General features: G+C 42.1%; 1 protein-coding gene across 14 annotated transcripts in view; it reads left to right on the top strand.

The window, feature by feature from the left end:
- PHF21A (PHD finger protein 21A) overlaps positions 1-23,890 on the top strand; it is a 151,654-nt gene that overhangs the window by 126,174 nt on the left and 1,590 nt on the right. For 10 of the 14 annotated variants that reach the window (XM_016146777.2, XM_036221253.1, XM_016146778.2 and 7 more), the window contains 9 exons: positions 720-1,013; positions 7,367-7,465; positions 10,003-10,054; positions 10,803-10,882; positions 11,332-11,392; positions 13,930-14,093; positions 19,746-19,901; positions 22,036-22,111; positions 22,500-22,603. In XM_016146777.2, the coding sequence (XP_016002263.1) occupies positions 720-1,013; positions 7,367-7,465; positions 10,003-10,054; positions 10,803-10,882; positions 11,332-11,392; positions 13,930-14,093; positions 19,746-19,901; positions 22,036-22,111; positions 22,500-22,603 (1,086 nt within the window). Of the gene's footprint in view, positions 1-719; positions 1,014-7,366; positions 7,466-10,002; positions 10,055-10,802; positions 10,883-11,331; positions 11,393-13,832; positions 13,856-13,929; positions 14,094-19,745; positions 19,902-22,035; positions 22,112-22,499; positions 22,604-23,890 lie in introns of all 14 variants that reach the window. The other 4 variants (XM_016146788.2, XM_016146786.2, XM_036221254.1 and 1 more) reach the window with 1 other exon arrangement.

The raw sequence follows: 23,890 nt of genomic DNA, 5'->3' as shown, positions 1-23,890 counted from the left end.
AGTAAGAAATTGATGAGTTTCAGACACGTCGATTCTGAACTTCTGTGGGAATTTCAAGTGTAGATGTCTAACAGGCAGTCAAATATATGATTCTGAAGTTCAAGAAATGTCTGAGATACAACTGTGGAAGATGATAAGTGAAGCCATGGGATGGGTGAGAACTCCCAGGAGGAGCAAGGACATTGAGGAAAAAAGGGGTTCCAGGTCAAAATCCTGAGAAATACTTACATTTGGGATTAGACAGAAGAGAAGGAAGCCCACAAAAGAGACTGAGAGGAGTGGCCAAGATGGGGAGTTAGTTAAAGGGCCACAGATGGGGGTGAACCGAAGCCGTGGGCAGGAAGACATTTAACATGTGGATTAAGGTCATTGGCAGCATTATTACCATGCTCCGGGGACAAGTTCTGGGTCGGACCAGTCTCTGGGTTGGGCATTTGACCTCAATCTGAGGAGCCCGCATGATGTATAGGAGAAGTAGCTAGGTTTGTAAGCAGAAGAACTGCATTCTAGGGTAGTATTTGGACCCTCTTAAGAGCTGATGAGTCTTTTGTAAGATTATGTATCTCGAGAGCTATATAATGGATAAACCAAAATGAATATTCATAAACATTTGTACTAAATATTTCACATAGGTAGTAAGAAGCTCCAGCAACATCTTTGACTTATAGGACTTCAGAAATTTCTTTAAGTAATATAATTATTATTCTCTTTCCCCATAGGTTCGACCCAAGCCTGTGACCCAGAATAACATTCCTATTGCCCCAGCACCTCCTCCCATGCTTGCAGCTCCTCAACTTATCCAGAGGCCCGTCATGCTGACCAAGTTCACCCCCACGACCCTCCCTACCTCCCAGAATTCCATTCATCCCGTCCGCGTCGTCAATGGGCAGACTGCAACAATAGCCAAAACGTTCCCCATGGCCCAGCTCACCAGCATTGTGATAGCTACTCCAGGGACCAGACTCGCTGGACCTCAAACTGTACAGCTTAGCAAGCCAAGCCTTGAAAAACAGGTACAGGCAAGAGTATGCACCTGCTTTGGACAGCAGCCTTGCCATCGAGGCTGGGCTGTCTCTAGATACATCTTTTCAGCGGCCCTTTATCTCAGCACCATTGTTGATCACCTGTTGCTTATCATGTCCTAACTTATCTATAATGCAGAAGGTCCCTTCTTGAGAAAGTTGGGTTGCTTTTCCCATTATCCCCCTTTGTAGATGGATCAGAGTCCTGAATGAATGAGCTCCCCCTGCTGGTTCTGAAGCAGAAATTCAGATGGTTTATGCTATCCTCAGGCGGGGGAGCATAGATAAGGCAGTGAACAGAAATTGCTGTTATTAGTTTTGGCCAGGTAAGAATCCAGATGAAGATAGGACTCTGAAAGTCAGGAAGAATAAGTAAAAGAAGGAAAGAGGTTTCATCTCAAAGATTTTCCCTGGGTGTTACAGATAATGAAGAGCTAAATAAAAAAATTAAAATTTCTAAAAAGCATAACTTAACTCTAGAGGATGCAGACATTTTAGCTCAAACATTGAAGCCTTTTATTTATATTTCTAAAACTAGATTTTCTCTTGAAAAAATGAGGCTAGAGAAATATACAGGTAACTTCCAAAAATACTTAAGTCTGTGATAGATTTCTAAAAACAAGAAAAAGGATTTATAGGCAGTCACTCTATTTTATTTAAAGAAAGACCAATGACAAAAAAGAAGAATTTTGCAAAGAAAATCATCCTCTTTCAGAAAGTTGCTTTAAAAAGTCATTGACCTAATTGCTCAGGCTTGAGTTCTCATTCATCTGAAAATAGTCTCTGGTGATCCTGAATCTTCTGCTTCTGGATGGCTGACTGTGATTCAGAGAGGCTGACCAGATGGTGGGGAAAAAGAAGGCTTCCTGCTGCCTTGGCCTTCTTGAACAGAGGAACATTATGCATGAAGCACCCGGCTTTCCACTCAGGCAGCTCATAATGCAGCAGGCCTTTTACTAAGAAGCTGGATACCAAATCCTGTGCTCAGAAAACACAGTAGAGGGCACATCTCTGTTCCCGGGGAGCCTCCTCGAACCCCAGGCTTTAAGGAACATTGAGAAATAAGTTACTTACACATATTTTAGATCAGAAAATTTTAAACTATCGTCAGCAGAACCTCAGTATTAAAATATTGAAAGTGAAATGCTCAGGCATAGTAGGTGTTTATAGGGGCATGTTTGGAGATCGTCTGCCCTGTGCTGGCCCTCACAGCCCCTCTGAGGAGCCTTAGAGTTCCAAAGGACGTGCTTTCCAAACTACTTTAGATTGCCTAATGTTATTTCTCTTTGACCTCTTTTTTGATAAAGCTATTTTTAGGAGACAGGAATTTTCAGTTTTATTTTATTTCTACATTTCTTAATTTTTTGATTAAGAAATGTAGAATATGTATAATAATACATATTCATTGTAAAAGAAAAATTTAAACATTACAGAAATATTTACTGTGGAAAGTACATCACCCAATAATCTATGAAGAGAGTAAACTTCTCCCATAATTTTATACCCCCAAAGTTGCTATTAACAGTTTAGGTTACATTTTAGGTTCTATTTCTTCACGTATTATCTAGGCACATACTAACATGTTTAAAGAAAAACTACAATGTACATTATTTTGTAACTTGCCTTTTTTCTTATTAGATCTTGAATGTCTTTTTATGTCCTAGCCTTACACATTCATAGAGATTTTCCTTTTAATCATAATATCATGAAAAGATACCCATTGATTCTTAAAAGTTAAAAATAAAATTATTTTTTAGTGCCAATTCGTGGTCTCTCCTCTTGTGGACCTAATAGAGGAGCCTAGTAGTCCTTGCTCTTTTAGCTTGGCAGGCTGCCTGGTGTAATAATCTGCCGGTTACCAAGCTCAGCAAGGATTCTCTTTAGACTGGACTCCGTTCTCAGAATGTTCTCACTTCACATCTCTCTACTATCCTTCTTTTCTTTTTTATGTTTTCTTTCAAATATCACATTTATAGCCATTAAGAGATCTAATGGATGGGCTAAGAGTGAAGCAATGTAAACATGTAGCCACAGAAGTACCTCTTACAGCCTACTCATAGAGTTATCAAAACCCGAATCCCACATTCTCTGTGTGACCAGGCTAGCTGGGTTTCTTTCTTCTTTCAACTGTTTCCCTTGGTGATAGTTTAATAAAATGTGATTATGTGTCAGCTACTATGCCACGTGTGTCTAAATACAAGGGTGGGTAAGTCAAAGCCTGTACCCTCACAGAGCTTAACCTCTAGTACGTTTGGGGCAGGCATCAAGGCTCTGCCTCCAGGGGAGCAAGCCTGGCAAGGTGTGTAGTCAGAGCCTTCCCACCTTGGCATAGGAAAGGGAGAAGGCAATGTCAGTTATAAAAATAGCGGACTCACTTCTTCCCCTGTCAGGCATCACCAGCTTCCTTATTCATCCTGTATAAGAGGTCCCTTGTCTTAGCCCACATGGGAAGCCACATTACATCGTGGTAGAGTTTAAAGAGCTTTGAGCCTCGAAACATATTTTAGCCAGACAAGCAAATAAATCCAGACAGACTTATATTGTAGCGCCCACCTCACTACTTTATGCCCTTGTCCTTGCTAGCACTGTGAGAAATGGGGCTAAACACTTGTTGATGATGGAATGAGATAAAGCACTTAAAGTCCATTAGACTATGTCTGATGCACTTCTCAGGAATTATGTTCATTTTCTATCCACCTTGTTCCACCCCCTGCAACCAAGACCTCTTCATATGTCCCAAGACTCAGCTCCTGAAAAAAAAATCCCAGGTTATGTGGGGAGAATTGCCAGATTGCTACCCATTCCCCTACTTCTTTATATACCTTGCATAGGAACCTACACAATATATTCTAAAAAAGGGCTGCCTTCAAGATGAGAATATTATCCAATGTGTTATCCCCAATTCCCAGTCTTCCCTTTTAGTAAACCTGAGCTGGTGACTCTTCACCCTCCGTGTTAGTGCTAATGCTGTTGTAGGGAAGATAGATTCAAGTGACCAAATGATGGGTTTTGCTTTGCCCTCAATCCAAATTTATTTAGCCTTGATTGATGAAACTATTAGGACATGTATGTATATGTAAGTGCCTAACTTTGATTATTCATGCAGCTAGGTCTCAGAAGGCGAATTTGGAATTTAGGGTAGAAATGGTTAACTTGGTCCTAGTCTTATCCAGAGTGTTTTATGTCTGCCTTTACAGTGTCAAAAAGAATAAGATTTACAAATTCAAATAGCTGTGGGTGTGGCACGGGAAATATGAATGAGTAAAGCAGGCTGGACTTTTTATTTTTCCATTTTCAATGGCAACATGAGTACAAGAACCATCCTACTTTCATCCTTAATTCCTTTTTAAAATAGTAAGGCAAACATGATAAAATTAACAGTTCGGCCTTGGTGTCAAGAAGACAGTAGAGAGTGGAAGAGACTGTGGCAAACTGCAAAGTCATGTGTGTACTCCCCCTCAAGGAAGCACCCACTTCTTGACAATAGCCAATTTTTATCATATGGAAACTTTTTCAAGAAAAACCAGAAATCCAGAGATTTTGAGAAATTGCCTAGTTTTTAAAAACCTGGTAACTGTTTAAATACCTTGTAGTCGAAAAATAATATCTGCAGAGAAGCTTCAGCTCTGGGTAAGACTTTATAATCTCTGATAGAGACCAAACTTTTAGCTTAATCCGGTTTTTGATTGTTGTTTCCCAACCTATTTTTTCTTAATTGAGGTGAAATTGACATAAAATTAACTATGTTGAACAACTTTAAGCAAAGTGACATATAAGGAAACCAGTTTTACTATAGGCTAGTTGATATACAGAAATATATCGTAGGAACTCAACTCTTGTTTCTATCAACTAGTGTGTAGTAAAATTGATTAATGTTGCAGTTTCCAAAAACCTATCAACAACATTAAGGTCTTACACTGTATGTGTCTTTAGATGCTTTCATCAGATGCCATCTGGAAAGCTACTCCAGCCCAAGGTGGGCAGAACAAAGGTCAGCCTCTGACCCAGTCCTCAGGGAGCTGCCAAACAGGCTAAAAGGCCAAAATGCACAACCACAAGTTTTTGAGAACAAGGCCCCATATTGCTCCCCCTGGTGCCAGCAAGCCACACAAGGAACACGAGTTGCCATCCCCACAGCCTCTGCCCAGCTAGGGAATGGGGTTTTGTAGGTAGGTAAGGAAAAATGCTTTCTTGAAATTTAGCAGCCTCTTTTTTAAATTAAGTGTCCCCCTAGTTACAATAACCTTTTAAATCAGATTCCAGCATTCTAAAAGTTTATTCTGGTCTTGCCACCTGAATGGTTGCTTCAGGAGAAGGACTTATTTGAGCTCTATGTTCTGCCATTTCTGTGATATCACTCCGAGCCTGATGTTTTTTTGTCTTTTAAGCAGCTTAAAACAACAAATATTTATCATCCCGCACAGTTTCTGAGGGTCAGGAATCAGTTGCATCTTAGCTGGGTGGTTCTGGCTCAAGATCTCTCACAAGTTTACATTCAAACTATTTGGCCAGGCTGCAGTCATCTCAAGGCTCGACCCGGCCTGGATAGTCCTCTTCCACACCCAGTCACATGGTTGTTGGCAGGCCTTCCTGCTCCCTGGCAGCTGGCAGGAGGTTCAGTTCCTCAGCACATGGGCATCTCCATAGTGCTGTTCACAACATGGCAGCTGGCTTCCCCCAGAGCAAGAGGTCCTTGAGAGAAAAACACCTTCCCAGTGTTTCGATTGTTTGATTTTTTTGCACGCTCTTGGTGTTCTTTGTCCAACCCTGAGATAATTGTACTCTTCTGTATGAGAGAGAAAATTTGAACCCTGGGTACTTTCTTTGCAGAGAGGAATTGGTTTGCCCATCCCCAGAGGCATGACCACTGCATGCTTTACTCGGCCTTGGAAATGGGAGTAAGCGACCCTGGGGAACCCCACACAGTTCTACCACGTTCAGAGAGTTATGAAAATAAGCTTTCTGGACACCCAAGACCTTAAAAATGTCACTATAAACTACTTTCCCATTGTGATCCCCTGTTTGGTAGTTTGTTTTATGGAGTAAATGTGTCCTTTTTGGTACAAAAATGTGCGCGTGAGAGAAATAGGTCATATTCCCCACTCGGAAGATCAACATCTCTTCACAGTCTACCTGTTCCACGTGAGGCACTGTACTAGACACGAAAGGATGTGAAAGTGTGTAGAACAATCCCTGTTCTTAAGGCGTTTATAGTATAGAGGAGGAATATGACCAGACAGTGGGGAAGAAATTGCAGCCCAAACAATGGCTGCCACAGTATTGATAAAGGAGGTGCTTACACTTTGCTGAAGTAATAATATGAGAAGCAGAAGAAAACTATGGAAGTAGACAAGAGAGAGAAGGATATCTGTGATTGCGTTAGTTTTTCAGATCTAGTAAAATATTTCACAACATAATGATTTTTGCGAACTTTTGATGTCCTGCCTGGAGAACTGAAGTCTTTCATTTGGCTCCTACCCATCAAGAATCAGACAGTTTCATTCTCATTTATTTAATTACTTGTTGTTGCCATACAAAAAGACCATTAGCATCTGCTTTTTTTAATTTTGAAAAAGTAAATTGGGATTCTGTTTACAGTTTTATATCCACTTCTCTAATATCATTTCAATATTTATAGAGGGCTTCATAAAATGAATTATCTGTTGGGTCATGATAAGAATAGTATGCAAGCCCAGTCTACCAATTTGCTAGCTGCCATTTGTGTTTGAAGATGATAATGCTACTGATGTTTCTTTTGTTAGAGTGGATGCATCTGGAAGGTGAGGTTGTCAGGATGTCAGCCTCTCGGAAGATGACCTTTCCTTAGCAATTGCATCTCTCCTCTAATGGATGATACAGACAGGTTTTAAATATCCCAAATGAGGGTAGTTCTGCAACCTCTTAGGTTGTGATTGTAAGTGTTCTAAAATAGAAGAGTGTGTTTGTAAGATTTTTTTGACAATATTCTGTGGACTTGAGCTTGATCCATATGTAACAAGAGTGAGCTTGCTTCTGGAAAACTGTCCCTACAATCTAAAATACATTAAAGTCAGAGAGTAGCCTTTATTTTTATACAAAAGAATTAAACCATTGGATTTTTCTTTTTGCATGATTTAAATTGTATTTATAGATTCATATCTACTCTAGTTATGCGATTTAATCATTTCAACTAGGTCTTTACATTTTTCTCTTCTTATAAAATGAAATCCATATTACCTCCTGTGTCACCATGTTTCCAGTTTTAGTATGTTCTTCTCTAATTCTTGTTGACTACAGTCAAACTGTGTTTTCATTCTTTTAATAAAAAGTGAATTCTGAATTTTTATTTAATTTTCCTCTCCTAGACAATTAAATCCCATACAGAAACAGATGAGAAACAAACAGAGAGCCGCACCATCACTCCACCTGCTGCACCCAAACCAAAACGGGAGGAGAACCCTCAGGTAGGCCCAGCCCGCCAAAGGCATGGCTCAGTCTATGAGATGGGACTCGTTCTCTCACACCAGGAGAGACACTCACTCCCTGAATCACTTTGTTTTTCTCTTCTTTGGCCTTTTTACTCTTCAGTAATGTTATCACCAAGTCAGGTTGGCCCAGGGTAGATGATGAGTGTGGCCTTGAGTGTCTGTGAGCTGCCATGCAGGCATTTCATACACATTACAAATTTGAAATGTAAGATTAATGATCATTTCCCCAGATATCCCATTGCATTCCTACTGATCATTATGTTTTGTTTGTCTCAGCCAACATTTATGAGACGTTCAGTTCACTCAGCGAAGGTCTATTACACATTATTGATTACAGTTGTTACATGTGCTTTTTTGTGATTACCATTGTATTGAATTAGATCCCCAAATCCCAGATGAATCAGTAGCTCAGAACTAGTTCCTTGAAGCATAAGAGTAGTGATGGAAATAGTAACATTTGTATTACAACGTAGGATAGAATTGTAAACTTAAGTAGCAACATGACTCTGGTACAGATACGGAATGTGAATTTGTATGTTCTGAGACAAGAAATAGCGAGAATTTTTTAGTTTGATGCTTTTATACAAGCAGCTATAAAATAAAAATTGGACAGGTAATATGATGATGAATGTCTGATAGTTGGATATTATTAGACCAGTAATCCATTTCCTTCTATCCTCAATGCATCCTTTGTAATGAAACTGTGTCAAATAGTGGCATGAATCCATCAAAGCTTCATGTAATTTTTTTAAGGCAGTGGCTTATTAAGCCAGTGAAGGTTTTGTAAAACAAGTACAACTTATAATTCTGTCTGATAGGAAATGGATTCGCTTTTAGTTTATCTCTGAAGAAGGGACCAAAACTTGAACCAGAAAGAAGTACTAGTCATGCAAGTTGCTGAGAAACTTGTAAAATCATCCGTAAAATTTCTGACAATTATTATGCTTGGAGGAGCAAAAGTAAATCAAGCTATTAGCAAAATTTCCTTGTGAAAAGAAACCAAAGGATGTCTCACGTCAGTGGCACGGCGTGGGCCAGCATGTGGAGCAGCAGACACTTCCCCTTCGAGATGGGCAGAGTCGCTGCCATCGAGAGAAGAAATTAGTTCTTGGCATACGTTTGATACGTAGATGAGGTGAAAGTTCTTGATCACTTGTTAGTTTATCACTGAAAATCTGTTCCATAGGAGAAGAGATTTTTTTTTTCCCATTTAATAATACTTTTGTGAGCTCGATCTAGACTGGTGAAGGTGAACTGGATATGGGTGACCGAGAAGGGTGCTGTTACCTAACTGAAAGAAAGGGCACGTGAATGTCAGTCCACACTGCCTTATTAACAGAACAGTTGGTAGACACCTGCTAATCCTGATTAAGTTTTAAAAGAATAGTGAAAATCAGGAATGTGTTGATTGGTAACAACAAAGTGCATGCTGTTTCAACAGTGCAGTGCGGAAAATGGGCAAATCCAAGACTGCTTTTTCCTTACCGAAGTGCTCTAGGGGGATTGGTGCCACCTAAGTTTTGGAATAAGAAATAAAGACATTTCTTTAGGCCTCGGAATATCAGTAAAGGACATTTCTGTGTTTTCAAGTGACTTGCTCAAGAACTGTATCTTCAAAAAAGTTATCTCGAATAGCCTGAACCTATCGCTTCAGGCCAGAATATCATGATATTTAATGTTGAGGATGAAATGTCAGGATTTTTGAAGGCCAGACTGTGGTATAAATAATTCTACAGGAGTATGTCTCCTATCAATCGATGATGTTCTTTATTCATCAGCAAAAGAAATTAATGAGGCATATTCGGCATACGTAGCAGCCCCACGTGGTGGTACAGCAGAAAATGAAGACAGTACTTTCCAGACCACGCGCGACCAAAGAGGAAAATAGGAGTCAAACTGTTGCTCTCTCCAACTTTAAGCATGTATTAGTCCATCTCTGGAGTGCAGTATTTTAATCATTCTAGTTAGAGAGACATGGTTCTATAATTTTTAAGCCCATGTTTGATTGAAGAATCATAGTATTAAGCAGAACCTCCTGCTATTATTCCTAAAATTCATTTAGCTTTGAGTTAGCATTGTTTAGTCATTAGTGGTAAAAAGGTAAGGAACCCTGACCTGGCATGACAAGTGAAGACCTCGTTATGACAAGTGAAGTACTTAGAATCCAGAGCTTGTGTGGGATGCTCTGCGTGTGTTTCAAATATGAAGTCCTATTCCTTCTAAGAGGATTTTTCTGAAACAAACAAATGTAGGTCACTCAAGATGCTGATTTCTGTCATTGAGAAAGTAGATGTCGGCCCTAGTCCTTCTCTTTTGGTCCCTGTAAGACAAAGCTACTGGTGGCTCCACAGCTGCTAAGAGTGGAGGGCACCCCGCTGTTTGTTCACCTGAACCTGGCCTCCTTCAGGTGACTAGCCTATTGGGCTGGCTTTCCCCGGGACTCTTAACTAGGAACATGCGATTGGCTCTGTGAGAACCCAAACTGAAGTAGATTCTTCTTTTCTCTGGCACAGAAACTTGCCTTCATGGTGTCTCTAGGGTTGGTGACACATGACCATCTAGAAGGTAAGAGAAGATATTCATGAATATGCCATGCCTCTAGTCCAGAGCTTTGTTCTTAAAAATGGTGTTTGATTGTATTGCTAGAATAGGAAGCTGGAACACAAGTACAGTGTAATTCCATCAATGTGGGCTTTATTTCCTTTAGAGTAAAAATTACTTTCCCTCCTTCTAATGTTTAGTCCCTCCCTCCCCTTCCACTGTCTTGGGGAAGCCACTCAAGTGCCTGGCTTAAAGCGACTTCTGTTCACTTAGGGGAACTTTTTTTTTTTTTTTTTTTTTTCTGACAGCATGAAGTAGAAAATGTCCCTCTGACAAGTATTTGTCTATATTTGTCAGTTACTCTAGGTTATCAGAATCTTAAGAACAGTTACAAAGCTATATTGTCTTGGTTATTTAATTCAAGAATGATGAACTATTGTCATGGATAAAGTTCATCCAGACCTATATTATGGTGATCTAAAAATAAATCAAGACAGCTTGTTTATAAGTGTTGTCTACCGTTAAGCTCTCAGTCACAGAGAGCCACACTGTGGGACAGCATGATCCTGCTTTCTGAGAGGTGAGAGCGGATGGTCCTGCATATCTGCTCCCAGGAAATATATTCGCTTCTCTCTGCTGAGGCTGCAGTGGAACAGAGAGACTGGCCCCCATTTCTAATTTCTCATGTGGAAACTAATAGTTAAAACAATGAAATGAAGTTTTTGAGGGTCTCCATACCTCTCTTCTAATTCAGACCTTTTGCTTTCCCAAGAAATCCAAAGCAAGAGGCAAGAGCGAAAAAGAAGAACAACAGCAAATCCCGTGTACAGTGGAGCGGTCTTCGAGCCAGAGGTACGCCTGGCCAGCACTTGGCCCTTCCAGCTTTATTCATGACTTGTTCGGCACCACCCATTTGAAAACCCACTTAAGAGCGGTGCCGTGGTTGTTCTTGGCCAACTTTGTGAAATGGCGGATTTTCCTCTGGTTGATTCCATTATTTCGTTTTTATTATTCACTGCTCTCCCCTTAGTTTTTTCCTAAGTTTGATGCAAACCTGCCTTAAGAAATTTAATTCATTCTGGCTTCAACATAGCCGTCATCTGAAGCAGAGGCAGATCTCTCTGGAATATTCTCTGAGCCAAGTACATATAATAAAACACGTTAGCACCGAGACCTTGGGGTGACTAACACTAACTGGTTGGCACGTTGACAGGCGTGCTGTGCTTGGTCTTTAGCTTTTGCCAGTATTAGTGGTAACCATGCTATGAAACCAATCACCTTTCCTTCTTCACACTTCAAAGCGTAAGAAGAGTGCAGTCACATACCTGAACAGTACAATGCATCCGGGGACCCGGAAGAGAGGTGAGTACCTTCTTGTATTTCTCCCTCGCTGTTGCTTTTGCTTTCTGTGTCGTTTTTCTTCCCTGTCCCTTCTCCCATTGTCCTAGAGCCTAACTCCTATATCCCTTGAAAATAGTTTTGTTGTTGTTAGTCTCTGAGAATGAGGGAAAAAGAGAGCAATATTTCTTTTTTTAGAATTGTGTGTACTGAATCAAAAGCTGCCTTTCATGGTAATCTAGCAAAGCTGACTCAGGGGAATGGCTTAATGCAGCGTCTCTGCCCTGGGCCCACCAGCCCATCCCTGAATAGCACAGTGACCAGAACACAGTGTGAAAGGAAGCATTTTAGCATCCTTGAGCAGACAGAGCACTGCTGTTGCCAAGGTGTTCTTAGTAGTGTCTAAGTTGTCTTGCTGCCATCAGAACATGACTATCAAGTTTCTGTGAGCTGCAGACTCTCCAGGAAGGAGAGAGGTAGCCACACCCAGAACTTAGAATCTATGAAAAGAGGGCATCTCCAGCTGAGGAAGAAAAGGTCACCGTCAAAACAGGCTCCTGAAAGCAGAAATTCCTAAAGAGCTCCATCCCCGTATTTCAGACCTCCCCAGGGCAGGCCAAAGATGACAGCAGCAACAGCTCTCACCGTGCAGGTCTAAATAGGTCCTAATAGCTCAGAATTTGAGCTCATAAACAAGGTTCTGAAATTGTTCTTTGATGTCAGTAATACATCCCAAGGTCCCTTTCTCCACATGATAATGTGTCCCTGAATTATAGTTCCAGGCTAGAAAGGTTGCGGAGTGAGTGGAGTAGCATACTAATTTTCGCGTGTGCACACACAATCTCAGAGCTATTGGAAGCTGAGGAGGTCACCCCGACCCTTTGTCTGCCTTAGGGAGGGCTGCAACTGTACCGTTACCACCTCTTCCCCCAAAGAGGTAGCATACCCACCCTTAGTGACCCATTCTTACGTTGCATCAGCCTCGTCATTCAAATAGTCAAAAATATTCAGATAGGAAACCGTAAGTCATTGCTTGGTATCAGTTCTGTGCCACAATAATCAATGTTATGGGTTATTTTTTGTTGTTTTATTTTCGGTGCTTTTTAGTGACCTTTGACACAGTTCTCAGAAAGGAGCCCCCAGCCAGAAGCCACAGTTAATTGGCCTGCTGTTGGGTAGTATCTGATAAGAGGACAGGGGTAAATGAGCCAGAAAGACCTTGGCATCTCTTGCCAAGGTCAGAAGATAAAAGCCTGCATTTGCAATGCCTAGGATATGCCTTCTGTGGGTGAACAAAGAGCATTCATATTCCGCTTCTTCTCAGAGCACTAAGTTTCCTAGAAAAGACAAACCAATATGCTCTGTCTTTGTACTGCAAACATTGCCAGTTTAACACAAATAGGTAATGTTTGTGTAATGTCTGACAATCAGGACTCCTGTGCATAATTTTGATATAAATTGTAACTGTTGGCAAAGTCATGATCCTTGTACCATCCACCAGTGCTCGTAGGCAGTTATGTACCTCTCTTTTTCCTTTGGGGTCTAGGCTTGCACTTTTGTTCATGCATAGCTCAGAAGCTATGACCCTGGCCCATGGAAGACAAGAACTCTGATTTAGACATATCTGGCAAGAGTGGTCGGCTTGGGCTTTCCACACTCTTTAGGGCTCACTTATAGATCCTCTGTAGCCATGAGGTTTGATTCAGAATGCTCTTGCTCAAATGAGGTCTCGCAGAGTTAGCAGTGTTGCTGGTGACAGCCTTTCCTAAGACTTTGGAATAGCCCCAGTTCTTAGACTGGTAGCTCACCAAAATGTTTGTGATAGAAAGCAGGGAGACAATTCTTGATCAACTGCAGAGGGCACCTGAGTCCAGACCCACTTACATTCATATTTAAGCCCAGGTCATCGTGTAGCCCTAGGTTCCAGCTACTCCCAGAATATGTCTCTCTTACTAGCTCTACCAGCAAGGGGTAAGAATAGTTAACTTGAATTTTATCTCCTTGCTCTGCCTTTCTCCACCCTCACAGGCAGTGAAATGACCAAAATACAGGCAGAAGAGAAAAGGAAAAGCAGAAAAAATCATAAATCTGTTTGTAGGAACTGAGACTCATTAATGTTACTGTGAGAATGATGGTTGCAGAGAAACATTAAAGAACAAATATGCAAAAGATAGGGAAAAATAAAATCAGTTCTTACACCTGGCCTTGACTCCCAGTGAGCTTTGGTTCTCACATTAGAAATCTCAAATTGTAATAGTCCAGAAACGTCACTGTTTTCTGACCAAAGCAAGGCCCTGTAACATGACCCAGCACCTCCTGTCATTCTCCAAGGCTCTCTTTTCCTCCCTTCTTTTGAGACTCATGAAGTTGTTTCTAATGACATTTAAATCTTTGCTTCTCTTTCTCTCTTTGGAACTGTTGTATTAACCTTCTGTCTGCTACCTCACTTCCTTTTCCATGCTAGCCAATGAGGAACACTGGCCAAAGGTATGTAAGATCATTTTTCCCCCTTTCTTTCCCTCCCCCTTTTTTCCCTTTTGTTCCCTTCTCTTGGTATATAGGTCGTCCTCCAAAATACAATGCAGTGCTGGGGTTTGGAGCCCTTACCCCAACATCCCCCCCATCCAGTCATCCTGAGTCCCCTGAAAATGAAAAGACAGAGACCACATTCACTTTCCCTGCACCTGTTCAGCCTGTGTCCCTGCCCAGCCCCACCTCCACAGACGTAAGTAACTTGGGAAAAGCTCACTCTCTTTCCGAGAGTTTAAATCGGGGAAACCGTTATCCTGTGTTGTCTCCTTACCAGCTGTATCTCCTTGACTAACCCTGGAACAGCAGTAATCCCTACAGGACACTTTATGCCAGTAAAGCAGCTTTCTGCTCGGGCCCTAGGTCCCGCTGTGTCCTTGAGGCTCACAACATCAGAAGGCTCAGTCAGAGTTTTCAGAGTCTGGATTTGATCCGCGGTGAATGAGTTCTCAGGCAGGGGACATGGTGGGGAGTCAGCTCATATAATTGGAAAGTGTGCAGGTTTCTATCTTCGGTGTTTTGGAGGTGGGGAAATGAACAAAGTGTACCTTCCCGCAGCAGTTTAAGACATGGAAAACTTTTCTTTAAAACATCTGTATTCAGCATAGTTAATCAGAAACGGATTCCTGAAAAAGTGTCAGATACTTAGTAGTCCTTCGCCCAGAAACTGCAGGGGTGTAAACTAGTACCCTAAGTTTTTAAATAAGTATTTACAAAGCAGGGAGTTCACTCAGCAAACACTCACCAAGAGCTACTCTGCTGAGCAAGCACTGTTCCCAAGGCTGGGGACAAAAGAGGGAACAAAACCAACTCCCTGCCCTCAAGGAGCTCATATTGTTTGGCCAGAGCCTAGTGATAAACAAATGAATGTATAATATGTCAGGTAGTGGTAAGCACTGTGAAAACCAGTGGGACAGAATAAGGGACATAAGGAGTATGGCAGGAGGCTGCTCTTCTACCAAAAGTGGTGAGAGAAAGGCGCTCTGATAGGAAGGGGAGTACGTGGGGCAAGAGCATTCCATGCAGAGGGAACAGTAGGGAACAGTCGTGCAAAAGCCGTGAGGTAGACATGTCCATGGCATGGAAGAAAAGCAGGACGACCAGGATGCTAGGGCAGTGAGCAGGCAAGAGTGGCCGGGGGTAGAACCCTGGAGGTGGCCAGACCTTGGGCAGTGCAGGGCCTTGTGGCTTTCACTCTTAAGTTAAATGAGAACACATCAGAGGGTTTTGAGTAGAAGAGTGATGTAACTTTTTGACCATTTTGAAAATTTTCAAACTTATGGAGAAGTTATAATAACAATACAAAGAACAAATGTATACCCATCACCTGGATTCATCAGTGACCATTTTACCATGTATGTTTCTCCACCCTACACACACACGCGCGTGCATGTGCGCGCACGCATGCACACACTGTGCTGAACTACTTAAGAAACAGCAGACGACATGAATCTTCACCCAAAACACTTTGGCTTATATCTCCTAAGACTAAAGCTATTCTCTGATATAGCCACAATGCAGTTATCAACTTGAGGAAATTTAACACTGATAAAATATTATATAATATACAGTTTATATTCAGATTTCTCCAATTGTCTCAGATATTGCCTTAGCAGCACTTTATTTTTTCCACTCCAGGATCCAATCCAAGGTCACTCTTGACATTTATTGTCATCACGTTGTCTCTTTAGTCTCCTTACTTTGAACAGTTTCTCAGCCTTTCTTTGTCTTTCATGACATCGACCTTTTTAAAAAGATAGGCCAGTCGCCGCGTAGTGTCCTCCGTTTGGATGACCTGATTGTTTCCTGAAGGAAGCTGTGCACGTTTGTAGGAACACTAAGTAAGTGATGCTGAGTCCTTCTCAGTGCATCACAGCAGGAGGCATGTGTTGTCAGTCTGTCCTGTTGTCGGCGACGTTAACTTTCATCCTTAAAATAATTCCTTCAACTTTCTCCATTTGTAAAGGTACCTTTTTCCTCTGGTGGAGATAGCTTTGAGTCTATATAAATATCCAGTTCCCCAACAAACCATTACTGATTGGTTTTTCACATCCTTTGATGGTTCTTGCCTGCATTTATTATTTTAAGGTGTTTACAAAATTGATTTAGATTTTAAAAGGATCACTGTATGTGAAAGATGGAGAAGAGACTGTGGAGAGGATAGGAGGGAGGCAGGGAAACCGGACACGAGGCTGATGTGGTCATCCAGGCAAGAGCCGGTGCTGGCTTGGCCTAATAGGATGGTACAAGTAGAGATGGAGAAAAGCGATTGAGTCTACATCTCCTTTGAAAAGCCAGCAGGATTAGATAATGAGTAGTCAAGGGTAAATCCAGTTTTGGCCTAAACAGCTAGAAGGATGAAGTTGACATTTGTTGGAAATGACGAAAGGAGCATGTTTAGTTTGAGGAGGGAAACCAAGAGGCTCATTTTGTGCATGTCCCATGTCTTTTGTGAGTTACAGCGCTTGTCTTTAAAATCAACCTCAAGTAAAATGTCCCATGACTTTTAAGATTCTTAGTATTTACTAATAGTCTATCCCTCTCCAAAGAGCAGAAGAATACCATGTGTATGTACATCCTCGCTTAAAATTCCAGAAACAACAAAAAAAGTGTCATCTTTGGGGGATTGGGGTCATAGAAGAATTCTGTTCTCCGGCAAGTGTCCTTCTTCGGATGTAGTTGGTGACTCACCCTCAGTATAGAGCAGTTCGTCCAGCATTCCTGACCTTTGGCATTAGTAGTTGATTCTTGTTTTCTACCTGACCTGCTAATTAGCACCAGGGAGTCCCTGTTAGAAATCTTGTTTTCTGGCACTAACGATTGTCCCAACTTTTCCTCAGTTGAAACTTTGCCAAAGGCATTGACATCTCCTAGCTCTTGGTAGGGCTCTCTCTCAGGGTGGTGCACAGCGCCGGGCAGCAGATGGCTTTGTGGTTCTGCATGTGTGTCTCTTTCCTAAACAGTGTTGTTGTTTTTTGTAAGTGATTTTTGGTTGAGGGGGTTTATAAAACTGTTTTCTTGAAAGGATCCACTCAGATCAAATCACGAACTAAAAGCTTCTGCCAGGTTTTATCTTAAAATGCAAACACTGTTCTTTTCAGAAACCTAAAGATAAGGGAAAGCTTTTCCAGAACCACTAAGTATATTGAGAAATTCCTAATTTAAACCTAGTGGAATGGATTTTTTAAAAAAGATAATTGACTTCTACTTTTACAGCATTCCTACAGTGGCACTGATTAAAATCAGCACACGGGGCTCAGTATATTTGCTGCTGGGTGGCAGAAGCCCCAACAATATTAATTAAGGCAAGCATTTCCTGGAGGTCAATAACCCTCTAGAAGGATGTGGTAATACAAGACCCAGCCGGACACTAATCCTTAGGATATACCTTGTTGCCATCGCCATTTCTATGAGAAGGGGAAGATATAGTTATGATTTTTTTTTTTTTTAGCAAAGTTGAAATCAATACAACCAGAGTATTTCTAAAAAAAAAAAAAAAATGTGTCCTCAGCTCCTAGCAAAGAATTGTGGGTCAGCAATCTTTCAACTTACCATTTGGTTTGTGGTAATAATTTGGTCAGTCACCAAAGTCCAAGCTTTTTGCCCTGGTGCCACACCTCTGTAGGACTTTATCCGCTCTCTTTCAGCAAAGAACACATTCCATGTAGATGAAATTTATAGCTTGTCATTTTATATTTATTTCTATGGGCAGTAGTTCTCCAGTGTGGTGTGGAGGGATTCCTGAGACACTTTCAGGGAGTTTCTAAGATCAGAACTACTGTCATGATAATACTGAGACATTCTTTTCCGTGTTCATTCTCATTCTCTCAAGAGTGGACTGTGGAGTTTTCCTGACGAGTGGTGATGCCATCGCTCTAACAGCTAATGGAGCGTTCGCTTGTGTGTTCTGGGGTTTTAAATTTTTTCAGTAAGCTATTTTTATAACTTCTAAGTCTATCATGATTTCAAATTTAAAAAGTTATAAGACTTCTAATGTAGTAAATATCAATATGTATGACACACGTAAACCAAAGCTCTTGGAGGTCTTTAGTGATGTTGAGAGTGTGGTGTGGTCCTGACACCAGCAAGGTTAGGAGCTGCCGCTGTGGGCTGTGTGAAGAGGACGGGGCGTTTTCCTTCCTTTCACAGCTTGAAAGAAAGTAATTTTTATTTTGCCTACTCTCCGCCTTCCACTTCTTGATGGTGTCCTCACTCAGGAGCAAAGAAGAATGAGTAGAACTCTTTACCCAACAAATCCCTCTGAATAAGATGCCCAGTTTATCTCATGTACTTCATCACCAATAATTTTATTATGCAAAAAAATACTGTCTGCAACCCTAAAATTTTTATAAACGTCATTAAGATGCAGACTTGCAACATAGGGCCAGCTCTGCAGACAAGAGCACCCCTCAGCCTGATATTAAGAATGAAAGAAGAAAAGCATGGTTCATCGAGGGATGATGAAACCTTGCCTCTTTCAACGCCTGGAAATTGAGCTGCTGGGGCTGCATTATCATGCGGTATTTTTTCCCATGTACTGAGTACCTTTTTTACGGCCCAGAGATAACATTTTCTTTTTGAGAAAGGGTAAAATCCATCCACATTCTGATTATCTTAAAACTTTTTACAGCCAGTTTTCTAGGCTGCTGGATACCCTAGTGAATTATTAGAGAAACTTTCCTAGAGAGAGAAATTGTAGGTCTGGGCAGGTACATTCCTTCTGCTGTGGTGGTTGAGGGGTTATTCCGTAGAAAGGAAGAATTGAACACTGCTGTCTGTATCATCATTTCCTGTGAAGAATTTCTAAATTGGGCTTTTTGGCAGAGTAGCCCACAGCTCTGAAACAGCACATTGGGAGTGAAGGGGGGACTGCTCCAAGCGGTGGCACTGCCTTTGCCAGCTCGCCTGACACACGCCCCTTCAGTCTTCCCTTTGGTGCCTTTATCAGCGGTTTTAATCCCATTTAGAGAACAGGCCAGGAATTGCTGAAAACTACCTATTTACTACCTCTTTTTTTTTTTTTTTTTTTTCAGTTTTCTTGTCTGCAAATTTTAAGTAGATCTGACTTTTTATTTCTGCTTGTGCCTTCTGTTCAGAGGGCTCCAGCAGGCTTACCTGAGTACTAGAACTCACCGATGGGGTGTTGGAGACAGGCAGAGTGCACTGGGGCTGCTCTTCTTTTCCCTTCTGGAGTACTAAAGCCTCCGGAATACAATGGTCCATTGAATAGCAAATGCCAAGTACTCGTTTTAAGAGAGAACATTGTCAGCTGTTGCTTTGGCTTTTTAAATTCTTCATATTAGAAAGCTCATGTGAGTTTAATTTGATCCTGACTTAATCTTTCCCCTTTTGAACTTTGACTGTATTTTTTTCTCCCTGATCAAGAGTTTAGTAAAATTCCATTTCTTGTCTGTTTTCTTTCCCAATCCTACTAAATTCCTTCCAAAAATGATAGGTAATAAAAATTGTTTGTATGATATTGTAGACACTTTGATGAACAGATTTTAATGTCTTTAAACTTTCTGATATGTGGGTTGTACTCTGCCAAAACATAGTAAATGCTGAGCTATCACCTGTAAAATTAATTTTGGCCTAGGTGACTACAGAGCTGTCCTATAAAGTCTACTTCAAAATTAAGAATTTTTGCCCCTGCCCAGGGAACCTTTGCCACATGGGGCAGGTGGGGGCTTATGCCATTGGTAATTCTACTTTCATGAATCCTCTCGTAACATGTTAGAGGGGACACAGCTAATTGTTCTGAAACATTTATACGTATCCAGAATGTGCATGTTAACATTCACATTTTATCTTTTTGTCCTTTCTCCTACCTTTCCTTTAAATTTCATAGGGTGATATCCATGAGGATTTTTGCAGTGTTTGCAGAAAAAGTGGTCAGCTGCTGATGTGTGACACATGTTCCCGCGTGTATCATCTGGACTGCTTAGACCCGCCTCTGAAAACAATTCCCAAGGGCATGTGGATCTGTCCCAGATGTCAGGACCAGGTACCGTGGGGGCCCAGGCAGGGTGCGGACCATGGAGAAAGGCAACACAATCAACAGGACTTCCTTTCCCCTCCAACCTGGGGAATGACGGAGCCTCTTCCCTTTCCTGGTGGTTCTCCGGGCCACCTCTGCCCTGTCCGCGGCACAACACTAACCCTCAAAGCGTCCACCCACTCAGAGGTTCTGTCACAGTTATGAGGCAGTGACTTTGTGTACAGATGGGGCAGGACCCTAACTGCTTCTGTTTATTTGAAATGATTTATCTTCTCATGTACCTTGGCCCTTCAAAATCCTTAAGACTTTCTGCCTCATGCTCTCAAGAATGGTCCAAACCCAGTATGTGGTTTTGAAACTCTGGAAAATATAGTCCTTGAATGAAAGTGCTCAGTTAATTGTTTAAGTCAAATAACAACAGTGTCACTTATAATCTGTGTTGTCATCAGGATCAGATAACTAACTGTAAAGTGCTATCTTAATATTTCCTGGATTTGAAAGGCAAACATGGAGTCATGTGCTGCTTAACAATGGGAGTACATTCTGAGCAATGCCTCGTTGGGTGATTTTGTTGTTGTACAAACAGAGAGTGTATTTACACACACCTGGATGGTCTAGCCTGCTGCACACCTAGGCTTTGTGAGATAGCCTGTTGCTCCCAAGCTACAAGCCTGTACAGCAGGATACTGAACAAAAAAACACGAGATTAAATCAGCACAAGAGAAAATGTTGCATCAAGACTCAGTAAATATAAGGCATGTGAGGCTGCTGCCAGCATAATACAGCATATTGTTTTATAGCGAACTTTTTGTTTTAATAAGTGGAAAGAGGACACTCTAAAGCAGGGGACTAGTACTGGTCCATGGCTTGTTAGGAACTGGGCCACAGAGCAGGAATTTGAGCGGCAGGCGGGCCAGTGAAGCCTCATCTGTATTTGTAGCCACTCCTCAGCCCTGGCATTACCACCTCAGCTCCACCTCAGATCATCAGGCATTAGATTCTCATAGGTGCACCCTGGTGCCAAAAAGGTTGGGGACCACTGCTGTAAAGTAATGATAATAAGTGTAGTATAGTATAATAAATACATAAGCCAGTATGTTGTCATTTATTATCAAATATTACATACCGTACGTAATTTCGTGCGCTATACTTTTTTATACGACCGACAGTGGGTAGGTTTGTTTACACCAGCATCACCATGAACACATGATGGATGTTTTCTACGATGTTACAACGACTATGACGTCACTAGGCAATAGGAGGTTTTTGGCTCCATTATAATCTTAGGAAGACACCATCATATATTTGGTCATTTGTCATTACCAAAACATTATGCAGCACACGGCTGTATTATTAATGTCTCAGCCTCTTCTTTATCTGCTTAGTTTCTGATTTCTTTTTCTCAGCTATCCATATATCTTCATGTTTTTATTATAATTAGTATCAAGTCTCTTTTGGAAGTAGACAAAGTTTAAATAATAGATAAATAAGCTTAATAACTGAGCAGACTTTGGGATACTGCTCAGTTCTTTGGAATCCTGAATTGAGAGAATTCTGGTTTTCCCCGTTTAATCCTGGTCCTCTTCCTAGCATCTCCCCGATGTGGTTGAGATAGTTCTTTGTTCTCTTCCAGTTGCTGCTTTGTGACCCTCTGATAATTTTACACATGGAGTCTAGGTTATATCTTAGTATTTGGAACTGATAGGTATTTAACTTCCTTGGTCAGGCTGTCTTTGAGGGACATAAAAAGCTAAAATTGAGACAAGCAGCCCAGTCAGGTCAAGGGCAGAACTCCCAGTGATTGCTGCCACTGTGCAGGCGTGCAGCTTGTGCTGGGGGTTCTGGCCGTGGGGAGTAGTTGGGGTCATGTGGCCCATATGAAAAGATAGGCGTGTCCGGCCAAGTCCCAGGCTCTTTCTAAGCCAGGGCTCAGTCGGCTTGGCCCTTCCTGCGCTGTACCGCATCCTCTCAGGCTGATGTCTGGAACTTTAGAGTCCAGAAACTATAGATGAGGGTTTTGCAGCCCTGCCACCATAATCCTTCCTGGATTTTGTCTGCCAGGAGCTACACTGCTTGTTATTACACAGGGGATGCGTATTTATACCTCCTTCTAAAGGTAAAATTCTAAAAATCTTTTCAGATGCTGAAGAAGGAAGAAGCAATTCCATGGCCAGGAACTTTAGCAATTGTTCATTCCTATATCGCCTACAAAGCAGGTAAAAAATTATTCATACCCCATTTTGTGTGATATTCCCTTGTTTAAAAAAAAAAAGAAAATCCTAGAAGGCAGTATTTGGTTTGTTTTCAAAAAGAAATTTAAAGTTACAAATGAAAAGCTTGCTATTGAATGAAGTGAAGGTCGTGTAGCACTTTTCTTGGGCTGAAAAATGAGTAGATCTCATATGTGTAAAGCCAGGCCCAAGCCAGTGACAGTTTTCTAGCATATCTGTACATGTACAAGGGACAGTCCAGGTGAGCAGGTTCCGTGTGTCGGCCGTGGGGCTCGGGGAGCTTTTGGGAAAATATCATCTTTGGCAATCGTGGGGGATGTAGTGGCCTTTTCAAAGAATTTATAGTTACAAACAGGTCCTTTTTTTCTTTCAGCGAAAGAAGAAGAAAAACAGAAGTTACTTAAATGGAGTTCAGATTTAAAACAAGAAAGAGAACAACTAGAGCAAAAGGTGAAACAGCTCAGCAATTCTATAAGTGTAAGTAAACCTCATACTTTCAGTGATGGATACAGAAATACAGACCTTTCCATGTATGTTACAGTGCGTGTGGCTCCCAAGGGCTGATTCAGCCCCTTCAGCTTATTAACACAGTTAACTTGGGCAGGTGAAAGCTTGCCTTCAGTTAGTGTGGATTCTCAGGTACAGGTGGCCACTTGGTCTGTGGCGCCTTAGCCAAGCTCTGGAATATCCTCTCAGCTTTGGCCTGAGTGGATTTTTGGTCTCCAGGCTGAAGAGATGGAGTAGCAGCTACAACAGGTGTAGCCACTGCCTCCGTGTCTTCCTCAGTGGGTTTGGAAGGGGCCTTTCCTGACATGGCACACAGGCCAGGTCCCCGCGTGTGATTCTTTCTAGTCGCCTGAGCTAGTGGGTTCATCCACGTGGCCCCTGCCTCGCTCCCTTTCTCCCACACCATGCTGATTGCATTTCCAAGTTTTCCTAACCAGCCTGAGGAAGAGGGGTTTCTAGAGATCAGTATTGGAAGTAAATACTGCCCAGCCTGCCCTGTCCGAGTGGGAAGGTCGTATTTGCAACAGGGATTCAGATGCTCCTCCCGACAGGAGCAGGCTCTTTTCTGTTGAATAGGTGCCCCTCGTTGGAGTGAGGTGACCTCAGCCCTCACAGACACTAGGTTGTGTCCTTTCCCATTCACCTGCTTTCTCCTCTCCTTACCACACTACCTGCAGCATGCAACTTTCACATCTCCTTCCCTGCCTAGAAGAGGAGCCAACAGGTGTGGGAGGCTGAGGGCCAAAGAGTGAGAGGCTACAAGTGACCAAGCAGAAGGGGCTCTGTTGACTGGCGTCTTTGATTCCCCTTAAACATTGGTGTCCTGCCCCAGGCCCTGCCTCTGCACTCTGGCTTGCTGACAGAGTGGTCTTCAGTAGGCTCTCCTGTTGAACCCAGGAACCCCTGGCTCGTTTTCCACCCCGGACAGCTCAGTCCAGTCCAGAGCACACGAGCACCTGTTAGCATAGCGGAAGCCCACTGAAACCTGCCCAAACCAGCCTCAGCACAGCCGTAGGAACTTTGTAAAATGACTTGTATTTCGTAGTCCCATAGTGGTGGTTCACCCTTGGTTTTAAGTCCTAGTGTCAAGTAGAGTCGGCTTTTAAACCAGTTGCTTGCCCCCTCTGTCTCGCCTCTCGGGCAGTAGCGCCCACTCCGGCATGGGGCGCAGCAGGTCTGGGCTGCACACCAGCCAGCGAGGACCCTCTTCCTGGAGAGGCCGCCGGGCCTGCCAGAGAACCCGCCAGCTCAGTGCCA

The sequence above is a fragment of the Rousettus aegyptiacus genome, unplaced genomic scaffold, assembly GCF_014176215.1.
Source record: "Rousettus aegyptiacus isolate mRouAeg1 unplaced genomic scaffold, mRouAeg1.p scaffold_m13_p_5, whole genome shotgun sequence".
NCBI lineage: Eukaryota > Metazoa > Chordata > Mammalia > Chiroptera > Pteropodidae > Rousettus > Rousettus aegyptiacus.
The sequence above is the reverse complement of the archived record's forward strand: the minus strand, read 5'-3'. Positions and strand labels throughout refer to the sequence as shown.